The 15817-nt window shown below is 42.8% G+C and overlaps 3 protein-coding genes across 5 annotated transcripts; 2 read left to right on the forward strand and 1 right to left on the reverse strand.

Annotated features, from left to right (window-relative positions):
* The first annotated feature begins 227 nt into the window (after positions 1 to 227).
* gnl2 (G protein nucleolar 2) lies at positions 228 to 8927 on the forward strand. Its single transcript, XM_079275667.1, has 16 exons — positions 228 to 418; positions 820 to 904; positions 1011 to 1105; positions 1514 to 1653; positions 2697 to 2881; positions 3211 to 3277; positions 3375 to 3533; positions 3627 to 3740; positions 4491 to 4619; positions 5778 to 5882; positions 6349 to 6507; positions 6809 to 6916; positions 7008 to 7486; positions 7806 to 7894; positions 8152 to 8231; positions 8484 to 8927. The coding sequence occupies exons 1-16, from the start codon at positions 355 to 357 to the stop codon at positions 8625 to 8627; spliced, it is 2202 nt and encodes a 733-aa protein (XP_079131793.1). The 5' UTR covers positions 228 to 354; the 3' UTR covers positions 8628 to 8927.
* Positions 8928 to 8940: 13 nt separating this feature from the next.
* Positions 8941 to 11115, reverse strand: dnali1 (dynein, axonemal, light intermediate chain 1). Of its 3 annotated transcripts, none has more exons than XM_079275671.1 (7): positions 10910 to 11115; positions 10718 to 10805; positions 10109 to 10239; positions 9857 to 10026; positions 9752 to 9768; positions 9180 to 9344; positions 8941 to 9072 (listed from the first exon to the last, which is right to left on the reverse strand). In XM_079275671.1, the coding sequence occupies exons 1-7, from the start codon at positions 10993 to 10995 to the stop codon at positions 9037 to 9039; spliced, it is 693 nt and encodes a 230-aa protein (XP_079131797.1). In that variant the 5' UTR covers positions 10996 to 11115; the 3' UTR covers positions 8941 to 9036. The 3 variants fall into 3 exon arrangements, with proteins under 3 accessions (XP_079131797.1, XP_079131795.1, XP_079131796.1); XM_079275669.1 differs by having other exon boundaries at positions 9590 to 9768; XM_079275670.1 differs by having other exon boundaries at positions 9590 to 9768; positions 10946 to 11008.
* Positions 11116 to 11269: 154 nt separating this feature from the next.
* Positions 11270 to 15183, forward strand: snip1 (Smad nuclear interacting protein). The gene is made up of 4 exons (XM_079275668.1): positions 11270 to 11553; positions 11706 to 11838; positions 12500 to 13035; positions 14204 to 15183. Exons 1-4 carry the CDS (start codon positions 11393 to 11395, stop codon positions 14463 to 14465), a joined length of 1092 nt encoding a protein of 363 aa, XP_079131794.1. The 5' UTR covers positions 11270 to 11392; the 3' UTR covers positions 14466 to 15183.
* Positions 15184 to 15817: the final 634 nt, after the last annotated feature.

Here is a 15817-nt window from a genome sequence, read left to right on the forward strand (position 1 = left end):
ACACATCAGTAAGACATTTACATAATGTATAGTTAGTTTCAGAATACATACTCATATTGCTTAAAGTTTAGATGAAACCATTTCACAAAACTTACTATTAAGAATTTGGCACAAGGTATTTTATACAGTAGGTTATGTCCAGCACATTCTGTACAGTTTCAGGAGCTCTCTGATTGGTTCTGGGCGCCGTTGCTCCTTTGATGACGTCCTTCCTGCTTCAACGTAACAGCACGTGTACGGTGTACAATTTAGAGCACACGGGAATAACAGCGTCTAAACCTCCGCTTTCAGACACCGTCGTGTGGGCTCTTCATTTTTTTCTTCGGTGAAAGCTCTGCCGACCAAGCCGTCAAAATGGTGAAGCCTCTGTTCAAAGGGAAAAGCTCGATAAACAAATCGACGTCCAGCAGCAACCCTGGTGAGCTAAACCCCCATTAGCAACACTGTTTGTTTACAGCTAATGCTAAATGTTGTTAGCCAGTTCATAATATGTTCTTGAAAAGACATTTATAAATTACCGTTGTGAGATTAAACTAGTCACTGACAATGTGTGTGCAAGTCTTTTCCAAATAAAACACTATTCAGGTGTAGATGTACTTGAGTACTTGAGCTACTTCTGTCATAAGTTGTTCGCGTTAGGACATTTAAATTTGACGCTAACGTATTCAATATTTAGAAAAGGTATTGTGTCAAGTTGAAGTGTCAGATGCTGTTATTAATTTGTCGTGGGATGTCTTCTGGAGCAGCGCTGATGTTCCTTGAAAAGCGAAGTGTGTTGAGCAATCGGATTGTTACATAAACTGTCCATATATTTCACAGATCGAGCCAAGGGTGCTGGAGGGACCAACATGAGGGACCGATCCACCATCAAACGTCTGAATATGTACAGACAAAAGCAGAGATGGTAATTGATGATTCAGATGTGCATTTTTCTTATGGGCTGCTGGTTTTCTAAGGGGCAGAGAAATATACCAACAAGTGCTTCATTCACTCTGATGTTCTGCTCCCAGTAATGACCGTGGGAAAGTCATCAGACCTCTCCAGTTCCAGTCCACTGTGACTCCAGGGACTGTCGCCAGAGTGGAACCAAACATCAAATGGTTTAGTAAGTGCACTTCCCTACCTTCTATATATGTTGTGTATGTTAAAGCTATATATATATATAGAAACACTTGTTTTTTTGTTGTTTATAGATCAATGTGTTTATGTTCGGTGATAAGCAAGACAACACTGAACACATGGATATTTTACTGCATGAAGAATTTAAAGTTATTCGTTTTTACTGTTCCGGGCCACTTTTTTTTTTTAAACCTCACCATGTTGGCAATAAAGAAAAATCTATTTCAAGCGCATAGCGTTAAATGCACCACTGCCAACTAGCACTTTTTGGTGACTTTAGCAAGATGATACAATATTCTTTTTTTCAGATTATCTTTGGCTTCCAGAGTGTGGTAGCATGTCTTCCTAGGGTCTCCAAATAACAATAACAATACAAATATTTTCTGTGTTTCAGCAAATACCCGTGTGATCAAGCAGTCCTCCCTCCAGAAGTTCCAAGACGAGATGGGAGCTGTACAGAAGGATCCATATCGTGTGGTGATGAGGCCAAGCAAACTCCCCATGTCCCTCCTGCATGATAGAGTCAAAGCTCACGTGAGTATAAAATGCAGAAAGCTCCTTTTACTGTAAAGGAAGAATTATTTCTTCTTGTTTTTTTTTGTTTGTTTGTTTGTTTTTAATCCTGTGCTGTCCACCTAATTGTCCATTTGCCCCAGGAAGGCTCTCTAGAGGAGATATCTGATTATTTGTGTGAATTAATACCTTTTAAACATTTTATTGAGCGTATACTTGCATATAAAACTGTTGACGTTTCTACGCAATTCTGAATAACATCCAGTTCTTCTCTTCCAACACACTGGGTCTGTTTCAGTCTTTTTTTATATAGTCCCTCGTGGAATTGAGACCTTTCTCTAAATGTGAAGCAGTTAAAGATACTGATTTACCAACCGGCTAATAGCCAATTCATGTGACAAACATTGCTCTTAAATCTGGATGTCGGGCTGTTGATTGACCGGTTGACAGATCTTATTCCAAAAAGGCAGATGAGTTGAACCAGATTTTGTGGTTCCATAGGTGGAATGCATTATCAAAGAACTGGAAAGCCCTGTTGAAGATCTTGGCAGATAGTCAGGCAACCTGAATCCGTTAAAGATCATTGTTTCTGACAACCCTGTAAACTGTTTGCGCCCTCCACCTCTCATGGCAGTGTTGCAATAGAGGCATGGCTTGTGATAAATATCATTGGAACACTTAATCAGTCCTGGAACCGGCGTAGCTGTTTCATTGGCATGGTTGTTGCATATTTGGTTGTTCTGTTTACTGTATGCATTTGTTCTGTGATTCTGTCTGAAACGACTGCATCACTTTGACTGTATCGAAACTCAGTTGTAACACAGACACAAACCTTTCCACCTGCATTGTCACAAAAGATTCATTCTGAGATGTATATCTGTAAGGAAACCTGTGATGCAGTCTATATATTCAGAATGGCAGACCTATTTAGCTGTTCATGCATTTCATACCTTATTACGGTACTCATTTGAATATGCACTGAGCAGTTGAATTATGTAGGGTAAACACAAGTTCGACAGTCGGAGCTGTAAGTCTAATCATTTTCTTTGTTTCTACACCTGCAGAACGCCAAGGTGCACATTCTGGACACAGAGGGTTTTGAGACCACATTTGGGCGCAAGGCTCAGAGGAAGAGGCCCAGTCTGGTGGTGGAGGATGTGAAGGACCTCGTAGAAAAGGCTGAGGCCTCAGTCCGGACCTACGATGTAGAGAAGGACAAAGACCTGGTGATTGAGGACACGGGGGTCCGGTAAGACCCGGTAGAAGACATTATGATCAATCCACTACTGGCTACTTTAACTGGTTGCTGAATTTACATATTTAAAGCTAGAAATGCCTTTTATGTTTTTGGGATGTCAGTCCAGTCCCTTCTCGTGAATGCGATTTCTCAGGAACGCTTTCAGGGAATTTCTTCAGATTTGGCTCAAACTTCCACTTGGACTCGAGGATGAACTGATTAGAATTTAGTTGTCAAAGTTTACGGTCACTGTGACCTCACAAAATGCATTTTTAAACCAAAACTCAATAATTGATAATTATGACCCCGCACTAATGCTCGTTTTATTCTCGTTGCAACAGGGATGAAGTACGTGAGGAAATCTTCAAAAAGGGTCAGTCCAAGAGGATCTGGGGAGAACTTTACAAGGTATTGTTTCCATCCTCCTCTCAGCATTGTGCTAATGTAGCGTCACCGTGACGCGCTCCGGGGTCATTTTGCATTCCTGACTGTTTTCTTGCGATAGGTGATTGACTCATCTGATGTCATCATCCAAGTGCTTGATGCCCGTGATCCCATGGGAACGCGCTCCCAGAGCATCGAGAAATACATGAAGAAAGAGAAATCCTGGAAGCATCTGATCTTTGTCCTAAACAAGTGTGACCTCATCCCCACCTGGGTCACGGTAAGAAATCCACAACATGTTCATCTTAATGTCTGTTTTGTCGTAGTATGATTTTTAAAAATGTCTCTTTGTCTCTACTCAATTTCGAACCAGAGACGTTGGGTAGCTCTGTTATCCCAAGAGTGCCCCACTCTGGCTTTCCATGCCAGCCTGACCAACTCCTTTGGTAAGGGCGCCCTCATCCAGCTGCTCAGGCAGTTTGGCAAGGTAAGCACATGGCTCAAAATGAAAATACCTGTGATTTAAGCGGAAAACCATTTACTGCTCCAATAACAGCCCCAGATACCATAACTTGTTGCCTTTTATGTCCTTCAGCTTGTTGTCCACTGAGTGGAATCTTTTAAAACTGTTTATTTGCTTTTGGCCGTGGATGTTCAAATGTTGCATTATAACGTGCATCTCCAACCTGACATAAAATGAGCGCCACTCTAAAAGTAGACCTGAACATGCAATGTGACGTAGTGACTGTGGAATGCAACGCGTTTGTGAAAGCGTGGGACTCGAAAGATCTGATAAAGTTTGATATTCAAATGGAATGTTCTTGTTAAATTGAGGATTTTAAAGAGGCTGTTATGAGAAAACTTCCATGTGTTTTTTTTTCCTTGTAAAAGTTATTCTCTGGACTGCGTTCACCAAAGACTCTGGAGGTAACAAGATGAAAAACCTGTTCCAAAAACTATAGTCCACCTCCTGGGACAGAAAGAACAGTTAGCTACATCTCTTGTTTTAAAAGGTTCCGTGATGTTCTTGTTGACATAAGAAATCCTTTTAAAGATATCTTTTGGTCTGTGTTTGAACAAACTAAATTGTGGCTCTAGAGTGATGACAAACTCACTTAGTTTATTGCTAATGGCAACAGAGCCCCATCTTAAATGACCTCTGTGGACTGAGGACCAGACGGAGGTTGTTGTTGTTGAGGAAACACCACATTCTGACTTTATTTTTGGCCTCCCACAGCTCCACACAGACAAGAAACAGATCAGTGTGGGTTTCATTGGCTACCCTAATGTGGGAAAGAGCTCCGTCATCAACACCCTGCGGTCTAAGAAGGTCTGCAATGTGGCACCCCTTGCCGGAGAAACAAAGGTACGTTTCCAGTCTCATCTCAGCCGTGCAAGCTAAATGTACACGTGTGATTTGAAGTCTAGCAACGTTGAAAGCGTGTTTAGTACGCACTGCACTGGAGGGCTCTGTAAAAAGGAATACAGGAAACGGTTTTGAAATCCTTTTTTGTTTTTTTTAAGGAAAATGATGACACTGAGTTAAGTGTTCATATGAGTGCCTCTTGTTGAAAATCTTTCCTGCCAGAAACAAATCGCTACATTGACCATGTAAAGGCCTAGAACCAAGAATATGAAAGAAAAGATCCGACCGGTATTATACACTACTCATCGAAAAAGGATAAGAGCAAAGAAGGGAATGTTTTTGTCTAACGAGTGAAAAGGAAAGAGGAGTTTTGATTCAGTGGGAAGGTGATGTCATGTCCCTCTTCTTAACTTGGTAATTGTTGATGGCTGCAACAACAGAAATAGTTGGCTCAGAGTCTCTTAACTACATAACTGAAAATCTACGGAGAGACTGGACCAAGAGAAAGAACAACAACCATGTTCATCCTTAATTTCCTCTGGGGCTGCTTATCCTGTTTGGAAACGAACAAGGGCCTGATAACCCCGATGTCCACAGCAGGGTCATGGGGAAAGAGGAGTGGGGGGGGGGGGGGGGGTGTCTGAGGCCCAACCCTCCTTTATTTCTCACCTTGCCTTTCATTATCACCACATACTGGCTGCACTGCCGTGACCCTCATTCTTACTGTTGGTAATGGATGTTGCGTTTATGTTTGCTCGTGCAGTACGCATTCAGAAAGGGCCTGTTGCTTGGCTGCCGGTACCGGATGTGCTGCAGGGCATGAAGAAGAGTTGGGTTGTAGTGTATCCGGTGTCCAGCAGCAAAAGTAAACTGCAGCCCATGATCCGTGGCCTACAGACAGACAGACAGGGAGGGAGGAAGGGCGAGATTCCTTGCTTTGTAGTAAGGTATGTGAAAAGATCCCTCTGATGAACCAGTCGTGGAAGAGCTAGATGGTTTGTAGCATATGGAGAAAAGAAAAGAAGCCATTATCACAGTTCTTAGTCAGATTTAAAACAGTCTTTGATTTGCACTGACAAAAAATATATATTTTGCCAACATCTCATGTGAACCTGAAATGATTTAATGATTTAAACATTAATCTCCTTCCTTTTTTAGGTGTGGCAGTACATCACTTTGATGAGGCGCATCTTCCTCATAGACTGTCCCGGTGTTGTCTACCCTTCAGACGACAGTGAATCTGATATTGTCCTGAAAGGAGTGGTAAGTCTCTTTATTTAGGTTTTCTGATATGTGCCTCGCATACTTCTGCTCCAATACAATGGAGGCGAATCATTGGTGCTCCTCATAGCACAGAAAGACACGCTGTCCCAGAGACTGTTAATGTGGGATCTGTGGCAGCTCTAGTACCTGGAACGTAATGAACAAAGAATTGAAAGTGGATTCTTTTTGCTAATACCCGGCTGTTAAAAAAGTGCCTGAATCGGCTCCGATTCTGATCCTCCAGTTCCTCGGTTTAACATTTAGGCCTCGTAGTCCCTGTAACTGAAATGTTGCCGGTCCATATCTTAAACTGCACGCCTTCTTCTATTATATGTTATATGTTCATGTCTATATTACACTGTGGGACTGCGAGAAACGGCATTTCGAAATTTCTGTATGCATAACACATGTGGAAACTTTGACAATAAAGTGAACTTTGAACTTCTTCTTCCCCTTCCTCACAAAGGTTCAAGTGGAGAAGGTCAAGAACCCAGAGGACCACATTGTGGCAGTGCTGGAGCGGGCCAAGCCAGAATACATTCAGAAGACTTACCGCATCCCCACTTGGAACTCTCCTGAAGAATTCCTTGAGAAGCTGGCAATGCGCACTGGGAAACTTCGGAAGGTCTGAATCTTCCGCTTTCATTTTCTTGCTTGCGGGACATTAACAGGATAGACTTAAAACTGCTCTGCCTGAAGTTGGAATGTAGTTATTTATTATTATAAAAATAACATCATATGATAACATAACAGTATCATGTCGCTATACGTACAAGTACGAATTTTAATTCCATTTTATGAAGTGTAACGCCAAATCCTTACGCAACACATCTGGTTTATTTTTGGCTTCCAGTTAAATAGCAAAGTGTGTGTGAACCACTAGTTTAAATCCTTAACTTGAGCAACGTATTCTTGGCATTCTACAGGGTGGTGAGCCAGATATCTCCGCAGTCTCCAAAATGGTGTTGAATGATTGGCAGAGGGGACGTATCCCCTTCTTTGTGAAACCCCCTGGGGCTGAGGGGGATCATGAGGTAAGACTTTGTTCTGTTTCATCAGCAAATTACTTTTTCTCTACACCAACCTGTGTTTTCAACCTGTGCTTTGGGTCTGTTGTCTTTCTAGGGCAAGGGGCAATTCCCAGTTGAAGCACCCTCAGCGGCAGTTGAGACTGTGCAGGAGGAACAGCCAGACAATCCGGACGCCACCTCGGAGGAACAGCAGCAGAGAAAGAAGGAGCAGGTCACGAAGATTCTGTCTAATGTGCGACAGAACTTTGGCAAAATCAATGTGGCACCCGAGTTCAACGAGGAAGACTTGGTTCCTGTGGAGATGCCTGACCTGGGGCTGTCTGACTTCTCTGGCTCTGATGGCGAGGAAGAAGAAGAGGAGGAGGAGGAGGAGGGCGGCGGCGGCGAGGCAGACAGGGCCAATGTTGAACCAGCTAGTGGAGAGACTGTTGACGCCAAGCCTGCAACCGCTCAGACTGGCAAAGCAACCAGCAACAAGAGTTCACAGGAGGTGATTCGTGAGCTGGATGACAAGATCTCTAAGTACAAGCATTTCCTGGACCGGGCCAAATTCAAGCGCTTCTCTGCAATCCGGTCAGTATGCTCTCCACCACACCTCACTGAGCTATTTCCTTTGTTTTGCCCTAATTTCTTTTGTCCAGTAAAGTAACCGGAAGTTGTTGGGCAGAGAGATGCCATGTATTTGAGTTGGTCCGTGCTAAGCAGCCTTTAAGCCCCCGAGGACCAGCAGTCAGTCGTATTCATCTCTGATCAGGAGCCCGTTTCCATAACTTTTCCATGTCTTTGTGTTCTATAATCAAGTATAGCTGCATAGATAATTGCTGTTCATTACAACAGATCCCAACTCTTTGCTTTGTTGGGGATTTATCCACTCTTTTTCTACTTTGGACAGGATACCTAAGGCACTGTCTGACAAAGCGTTCACGGACATCAAGACTAAACAAGTGGCGGCAGAGCAAGCAAAGCAAGCACAGAAGAAAGGTAGTCAATCAACATGTTTGTCATGACTTTGTATGGTGCTGAAGGTAGATTTATTTGTTTTGGAAGATCAGACTTCCAAAAAAAACTTTCAGTTTCTCAGAAACAAAATTAAAAGCCCACAACCATGCTGTCTTACTGGTGTGAGTATGTATTATCCCAAGTTTGACACACAAATACTGATTTGTACGGTATTTGCCTGCAGCCATACAAATTGGGTTGGTCAGGACTCACATTTGTTAATCTTTGTTTGAATTCAGATGCAAACCAGCAGAGCAAGAAGAGGAAAGCTGAGGAGGACGAGGAGCCCACCCAATCCCACAGACTGACGTCTAAACAGGTATGCAGTGTTTGTCCTCGCCGACGTCAAACAGATCTCTGTGTCGACGCGTTTGCTCAATGTGTATTCCTCTTTTGGAATGTTGGATCCCTGTAAATTCAAGAGTACAGTGTAGACCTGCTCTATATGAAAAGTGTCATCAGATAACCTCTGTTGTGATGTGGCGCTATGTATAAATATAAACTTGACTTTCTGATGTAACAGGAATGAAGTTGCTCATGTTTTTCCTCTGTTCTTTATCCATCTCTACAGAGACGAGCAATGGACCGTGCTAAGAAGACGAAGAAAGTTGGTGTCCGCTATTACGAAACACACAATGTGAAGAACAAGAACAAGAACAGAAAGGCCCCAGCATCGGCCAAAGACGGCCAAAAGGCCAAACGACCAAAACACTAGCCTGGAGTCGTGAAACTCAACGTTTGTAATAAATCTTTATTTAAACCAGCCCAAGAGAACACGCTTTTATTGATAGTGTAGAGTTGACAGACGGTGGAATGCTGACTAATTGTTAAATGGTCTTTATCAAGTGGCCACGAGTTGCCTTATCATTACCATGACCGTCTCTCGGTTCACCTTCAACCCAGGACTGTTTTTAAATGACATTTAATTCATCATTTACAGGTGTAATGCTCTCTTGATGTTCAAGAGAAAGGTACAGTTATTGAGAACTGTACTTTTCATGCTGTAATAAAATACTCTTTAATTACAATCTGTTAAGTTTATATGAATTAATTTAGAAACAAGACAAAGAACAAATGTCACATTGTGTACTGGGAAATGAAGAGCTGGTTCTGGTTTGGCGAAGTTAATTCTTTGGCGTAATCATCTTTTGCAGTTGGTTCTGAATAGGAAGACAAATGTAAAAATATTAAGACAAGACAACATGGCTGCTATTGGTTCTGAATCTAAAAGATTTTTTTTCTTTGGTACGTAAAAAAGAAACATCACCTTGAGCTGCATGTTGGTTCTCTTCAGGAACTCAATCTCGTCACTGAGCTTCTTTTCTTCCAACTGTCGCTTTTCGTGTTCTATCTTTTCAGTCGTTTCATAGATGGCTCTCTGTTCGTTCAGTTGCTTCTTGAGGTCTTTTTTCTCCCCCTCCAGATCACAAATCTAGGCATGTGAAAAGACAAACTTGTACGTCAGTTATGCAAAGAGCACTACCCCCGACCTTATGTTGCACTCTTAAAGTGAAATGGTGCTCTCTGCTGGATACCTTACTGAAAAAGAGTTTTAACTATATTCCTTTGGCTTTAGATCTTATCTATGAAGTGCTGCAAACATTTCCGATTCTGGGTCCTCGTGCCCTTTATGTAGTTGTTTGTTGTAAGTCATAATAAATGACTAAATGTCCTTACAGTTTTCTCCATGTCAGCCTTGCCCTGCTCAGCCAGCAGTGCTTTCCTTATTCCAAAAGCCATGCTGCTCTCATACAGTGTCTGGTAGGTAACTATAGTCATCTGAATCTCATCTCTGACCCTCAGAAGCAACAGACCCCTCTCAGCGCAGTTGATGGTCACCTGTCTGATCAGCTCATCTGAAAGAAATAGAGAATTAGGAGAATAGGACAATTTGAATTAATGTTGATGTGGGTGACACCGCCACTATCTCAGCCTCCTCCTTACCAAAGCACTGGGAGTAAAGCTTCCTGCGGACGGGACAGATTCCTATTTCTCTGGCCAGCCATTGCTGCAGCTTTATGTCCAGCTGTTCCTCCAGGCGAATAATGTCTGTTCTGGTACAAGGTGCACAAGACACGTGCTGCATCCACAGCTGGTTTTCCTCCATCCATTCCCTACCAACCGCAGAAGTCGAGATAAATGAGAGCGTGGTTTGTTCTTGTTGAACGTTATATTGTTGATGGTATGGAGCTATACCTGGGTGGAAGAATGCTGGTCAGGATCTCATTTTCCTGCTTCGAGGCATCAGCACTTGCTGATTTGGGCTTAGGAGGGGGTGGAACAGGGTTAGAGAGAGACTGCTGAGGGCTCACTCTCAAAGGCCGTCCCTGTAGTGAAACATATTTCATTCAACACATTATATATTGCATGTACTTAATGTTACCTATCCTAATGCCATATTTTTTTAAATAGCTGACACCTTTTAATATACTGCCTTGTCACTCATTCATTGACAGGACAGTAGGCTACAGTTGTCCAGTCTTGCCGATGTTGCCAGACAATACAGGCAGTGAGTGCTACAGCTTATGCCCCCCCCCCCCCCACACCTTTTTTCCCCAGAGTTTACAGACTTAAATCACCTTTTTAGCTTTTAGTAATTTGTATACAACCAAACTTGTTCCTGTAAAACATAGTTTTAAGTAAATTACTATTTCCAACTCGATATACTCAACATAAATGACTCGCATGACATCTTTAAGCTTCATAAGTACATTATTTTTTGATCGTTTATGATAGAACAGTCGTTACAGTCGTTATACGTTAACGTTAGTCTTTCGTGCCGTTACTATGTGACGTTAAACTCACCTTTGGTGATTTTCGGTCCGTGTTTTTGATCGAAACTGGATTGTCGTATTTCACGAGAGACTCGTCCGGTGTAATCATTGTGTGTTCTCTGTTAAAATAATGAAAATATACACTAGAAATCAGAAGCGTCTTGTTGTGACGCTTCAGTTACAGAAATATCGATGTCGTTGCTCACAAAAAGTTTGTTCTAACCGTTTAAATTGGCATGGCAACAGCGTCCAGGCGTACCATTTTAATGTGTCCGAGTGGAATCGGCGATTTGGTTCACAAATGTTCATTTTGGAGACTCTTGTTATAATATTCAGCACAACAAACTAAGACCGCTGGCTGTCCACTTTGTGTGAGTTTAATGGCACGTCCATTTTACGTCTTACAATGTGCCTTTGGAGTTTTAAAACTGAATGTTATTTGACAAAAAACAAAATCCGTATTTTTTAACATCACTCGCTTAATTCAAAATGCCGTTTATGGGGACTTGTCCATACGGAACCAAAAGTTGGTTGCGTCCCTGTTGACAGAAATGTTGGCGCACCCCCGGAAGCGGAAGTGTGTAATTTGAGCACAACAGTCGAAGTTTTGTAATCGCGAGTTAGCTTTTGTTGCTACACGCCTTTGGCTTGGACGGCGATGTGTGTTTAGTTAAATAACGGTTGGATTTGGTAAACATATATTAGAATGACCAAAGAAAAGCGACACAAGAGAAGGGAATCACCGGAGCGGGAGCCCAAAGTTAAGGTAAAGCAGGAGCAAGTGAGCCCCGTTAGGCCACAGACATCGCGCCGCTCGAGGTCGAGATCCAGCGGAAACTCAAGTCCACCGAGGAGACGAGCGAGCAGGTAATTTGTGATCAACATGTCACTTAGTTTTTACCACGTGCTTTTAGTCCTGCTGTGTGTTTTTACACCACAAACGCGTTGCGTTGTCCGCTAACTTAGCCTTTATTTACGCGTCAGCTGCATCTAAACCTCTTTTTGTGTTCTTCGTGTAGATCGCCCGCCAGGACGAGGGATCGTTCACCAGCTCGAAGAGAGACATCGCCCGTAAGACGAGGCAGCAGATCTCCCAGAAACAGAAGAAGTCGCTCTCCCCCACATCGCGGTGCTGATGTCAAAATAAAGCGGGTGATTAGGCTCTAAATTAGGAAGAAAAAAAATGCTTCACAGCTTTAATAGAGATTTATAAGTGATTATTATTTTTACCTCACACTGCTGCTGCTGGACTGACATACGATTAGGTTGTGAGTCACCTGTGTTCTATTGACAGATACCACTTTTCATCAGTATGCAGGTATTGCAATGGCTGTGGGCATCTAATGCCAACCAGTCATATGTTGTGCATTACAAAAAAGGTACCATAATATGCCAATTCACAATGTTGGAAAAAAATTTATTTACACAAAAAACACCGTTTAACAATTTCATGGTTGTTAAAACTTTTTCTTCAAACAGAGCAAATATTTGGCTATAGTGGGCCGGATAGCATTGCTACCACTAAGGTATTGGCACATGACAACTGCCTACAAGCGGTAATTACGTGTAATAGTCTCATGATGTCAGTCTCAAATTAGATGTTTTTGCTCTTATTGTAATTACAATAACTCGCCATTTATAAGTGGCATATGTCAGTAGAACAACAAAGTCATCCGTATCATATGCCAGATACAACAATGACATAACAATGGCCACTCTGACTGAATGTAATATATGGTAATGCCTGTAAACATCTGTAACTGTTTGAGTTTGTCCTTGACTAATAATCCTCTTCTTACCAAAAATCTCTCAGGAGCGGGAGGAGCATCGGGCCAGTGGTGATGAGCGGCGGAGAAGGACCGATCAGCCAGAGGAGAGGCGGAGCAGGTGGGAATCAGACAGACCACGGGAGAGAGACAGCGACAGCGGCAGAGACAGACCGAGGGAGCGAGGCGCACTTGGCTCTCAACAAGCTGAGAGGCAGCGGCACGATGAGCAGCGCAGAGAAAACCGCCAGCGGCGCGAAGAAACCCAAGAACAGGATATGGGACAGTCTGAAGGAGGGAGTGACCCACCTGTTGACAAAGAGAAGCCCAACTTTGCACTGTCGGGGGCTCTAACAGAAGATACAAACACATTCCGGGGGGTGGTGATCAAGTACAACGAGCCACCCGAGGCCCGCATTCCTAAGCGCAGATGGCGGCTGTACCCCTTCAAGAATGATGAGCCCCTTCCAGTCATGTACATTCACAGACAGAGTGCCTATTTGTTGGGGCGTCAGCGAAAAATTGCTGATATCCCCATTGACCACCCATCCTGCTCCAAGCAACATGCAGTGTTCCAGTATCGGTAAGAATAACCATTACCGTACTTTCCGGTCCATAGAGTGCACCGGCATATAGGCCGCACCAGCTGATTTTTAAAAGAAAAAAGAATTTTTACATAGATAAGCCGCACTGGTCTATAAGCCGCAGGTGTCCCCGTTGAACAGCAAGATGCTTTTAACAGTACTAAAGTTGTCTTCTTCTATGAACATCATAACATGTCGCTAGCTTCTAAGCTAATTTTAACATTACGGCCAATGGGGAAATGCTAACCGCGATTAGCATTAGGGAATATATAATATATCTTTGTACATCTTTTCATGCAGACATACTTGCATTACAGACTAAGGTCTCTCACGGCTACCAAACGAAAAGCAATGAGTCAATAACTGTTGTTGCTCATAGCTCTGAATAGCTGTTGTGCTAGCAGCAACTGGCCAAGCCAGTTAGCCGTAAATGCTATTCAGAGCTATGAGCAGCGTAGACACGCTGCATGAGAAGATCAGCTTTTTCTCAAGTCTGCCAGTGGATCCTAACAGCGTGGAGCAGTGTGAAAGAATCCACCATCACCAACAGGTTCCGAAAGGCTGGGACACTACGAGATGCGGAGGACAGCGCAATGCGTGTTTTTGTGTGCGTGTTTTTGAGTGAGAGAAATAAATGATCTTGGTTTGCAATATAACTCTGCTGTCCGGAGTCTGCATTTGGGTCCTTGAACGTAATGTTAAAATTAGCTTAGAAGCTAGCGAGTCGGACATGTACTGTTAAAAGCATCTTGCCGTTCAACCTTTTTTGTCAACAGTCCTAGTGAGAGGTAGGTCAAACGTACTTCATCCATATTGTAGCGACCCTGTCAGTAACAGCTGGTAGCAGAGGGGTTGCTGGTAGCAAATGTTCTGTGTCGGGAGCTAGTAAATGTTGTGTAAGTTGCGGTTGTTGTGGCGGAGAAAAGCTACGGAAAAATCCGTATATAAAGCGCACCGGACTATAAGCAGACGCCTCAAAGCGTGGGGTAAAAAGTAGCGGCTTATAGTCCAAAAAGTACGGTATCAGCTCAGGTTTTTTTTACTTGCTTTAGAAAACTTCAATCTGTGTGATTTGGACACAATTCCACTCCATGTTGCATTACACTTTGATGATTTTGTTGCTGTATTAGTAACACTTTCTGTCTCTTTCTGCCTGTATTTCTGTAGACTGATAGCGTTTACACGTGCAGACGGCACCGGTGGCCGCAGGGTAAGGCCTTACATCATTGACCTGGGTTCCGGCAACGGCACCTACCTGAACAATCAGCGCATCGAAGCCCAGCGCTATTACGAGCTCAAAGAAAAGGATGTCATCAAGTTTGGCTTCAGCAGCCGCGAGTACGTCCTCCTGCATGAGTTTTCAGATACGAGCGAGGTGGACGCCAAGCCGGAGGGGGAGGAGGAAGACGACGAGGGTCTCGATGAGTAAATTGTTTTCCATAAACTACATTTCCCAAGTTCCTTAAGATCACACAACATCACCGTCACTGTTAAAGAAAATAGCTGTTTCGGCAGGGAATGGAACCGGTAAATGTGGGACTTTAATACAATTATGGAACAAGGCTGGTTTGTATATTCTGTAATTACTGAACTGTTGCTTAAACCTGCCACAACTGTCTCACAGAAGACTTCCTATTCTCAGGTTGATTGTGTAATGTCTGTGTGACACGTGACTGATCTGACAGTGCTCACAATACGAAGTGCTCGGTGCCAGATAAAGATACCTTGCTAAATATAACAGTTAATTATATATTTTTGGATCACAGCACTCAGTACACAGTTGAGCAGGAGACTAATCTCTTGTCTATGTCCCAGCTGTATATGTCAATGTACGATACGTGGAATGTCAATCGCATATTGTCAGAGTAAAACATTACAGACATACAACTTGTAATGATATTGCCTTTTTTTTCCTTTTGTAGTGCAGGGGATGAAATTGGTGATGCTGTTATGGGTTTCCTTGCACCAATGCTGTGTGTATTTACAGACTTAACCTTTTTATTTTTCTGTTCTGAAGCCGACAGCATTCACAGTCAATTTTCATTCATGTACTGTAAATAAAGACAGTGAAAATTTGGATTGGAGTTGAGAGTTTTAATGTAGACACCTCATCAGAGGTTTGTACATGATGTCATGTGTTTATTTTACAATTTTCTATGAATAAACATTCAAATGAAGCATTTGTGCATTGAAACTACTTTTAGTTTTCTTTGGTTTAGCTTGGTCTGGAAGCCTATTTCATCTTATCTCATACTGCAAGGAACTGGAGAATATTATAGGAATCTGGCCTTAAATGTGCTTAAGTGTCCCATGGTTAGATCCTTGTTGAGCTAAACCACTAAGTGCGCACTAACACCACTGTATGCTCTGGCTTTTATGTTTTTTTTCTTTTCATTTAAGTTGGAAAAAAATAGACTACAAGTGAAGCAAAGCAAGAGACCAAACACAATTCATCTCCCTCTCGCCCCAGCCTGTCCACCTGTTTCTACATCTCTGACTGACTTATTTATTTAAAGAATGGGGCTTATTCATTTATTATATGCATGAAGACATAATTAGAAAAAAATACCAAGTGTATTTAAAAGGTGGCATTGCGGTAGTGACAAAAGTTGAATAAAAGTTTTTCACAGCAGGTGTCGTGCGAGAGTCGAAGCAGAGTAGTTTCACGCTCAAGATGTCAGCGGGCGGGGCGGAGCGGAGCAGGGGAGGGGAGGGCGGGTCGAGAGGAGTACCGGGAATGACAGTGGATATGTTCTGTGAGCGGGGGCGGCGACACACCTG

The sequence above is a fragment of the Melanostigma gelatinosum genome (assembly GCF_949748355.1).
Source record: "Melanostigma gelatinosum genome assembly, chromosome: 9".
Classification (NCBI taxonomy): domain Eukaryota; kingdom Metazoa; phylum Chordata; class Actinopteri; order Perciformes; family Zoarcidae; genus Melanostigma; species Melanostigma gelatinosum.

Excerpts from the sequence above, each read along its gene's own strand:
- gnl2 (XM_079275667.1), top strand. The coding sequence starts at position 355 with ATGGTGAAGCCTCTGTTCAAAGGGAAAAGCTCGATAAACAAATCGACG. Across the intron at positions 3,741-4,490 it reads TGCTCAGGCAGTTTGGCAAG|CTCCACACAGACAAGAAACA; the intron begins GTAAGCACATGG and ends GGCCTCCCACAG. Across the intron at positions 6,508-6,808 it reads GCACTGGGAAACTTCGGAAG|GGTGGTGAGCCAGATATCTC; the intron begins GTCTGAATCTTC and ends GGCATTCTACAG.
- dnali1 (XM_079275669.1), bottom strand. The coding sequence starts at position 10,995 with ATGAACATTTGTGAACCAAATCGCCGATTCCACTCGGACACATTAAAA. Across the intron at positions 10,240-10,717 it reads CGGACCGAAAATCACCAAAG|GGACGGCCTTTGAGAGTGAG; the intron begins GTGAGTTTAACG and ends GTTTCACTACAG. Across the intron at positions 9,345-9,589 it reads AGGCTGACATGGAGAAAACT|ATTTGTGATCTGGAGGGGGA; the intron begins GTAAGGACATTT and ends TCACATGCCTAG.
- snip1 (XM_079275668.1), top strand. The coding sequence starts at position 11,393 with ATGACCAAAGAAAAGCGACACAAGAGAAGGGAATCACCGGAGCGGGAG. Across the intron at positions 11,554-11,705 it reads CCGAGGAGACGAGCGAGCAG|ATCGCCCGCCAGGACGAGGG; the intron begins GTAATTTGTGAT and ends TTCTTCGTGTAG. Across the intron at positions 13,036-14,203 it reads CATGCAGTGTTCCAGTATCG|ACTGATAGCGTTTACACGTG; the intron begins GTAAGAATAACC and ends GTATTTCTGTAG.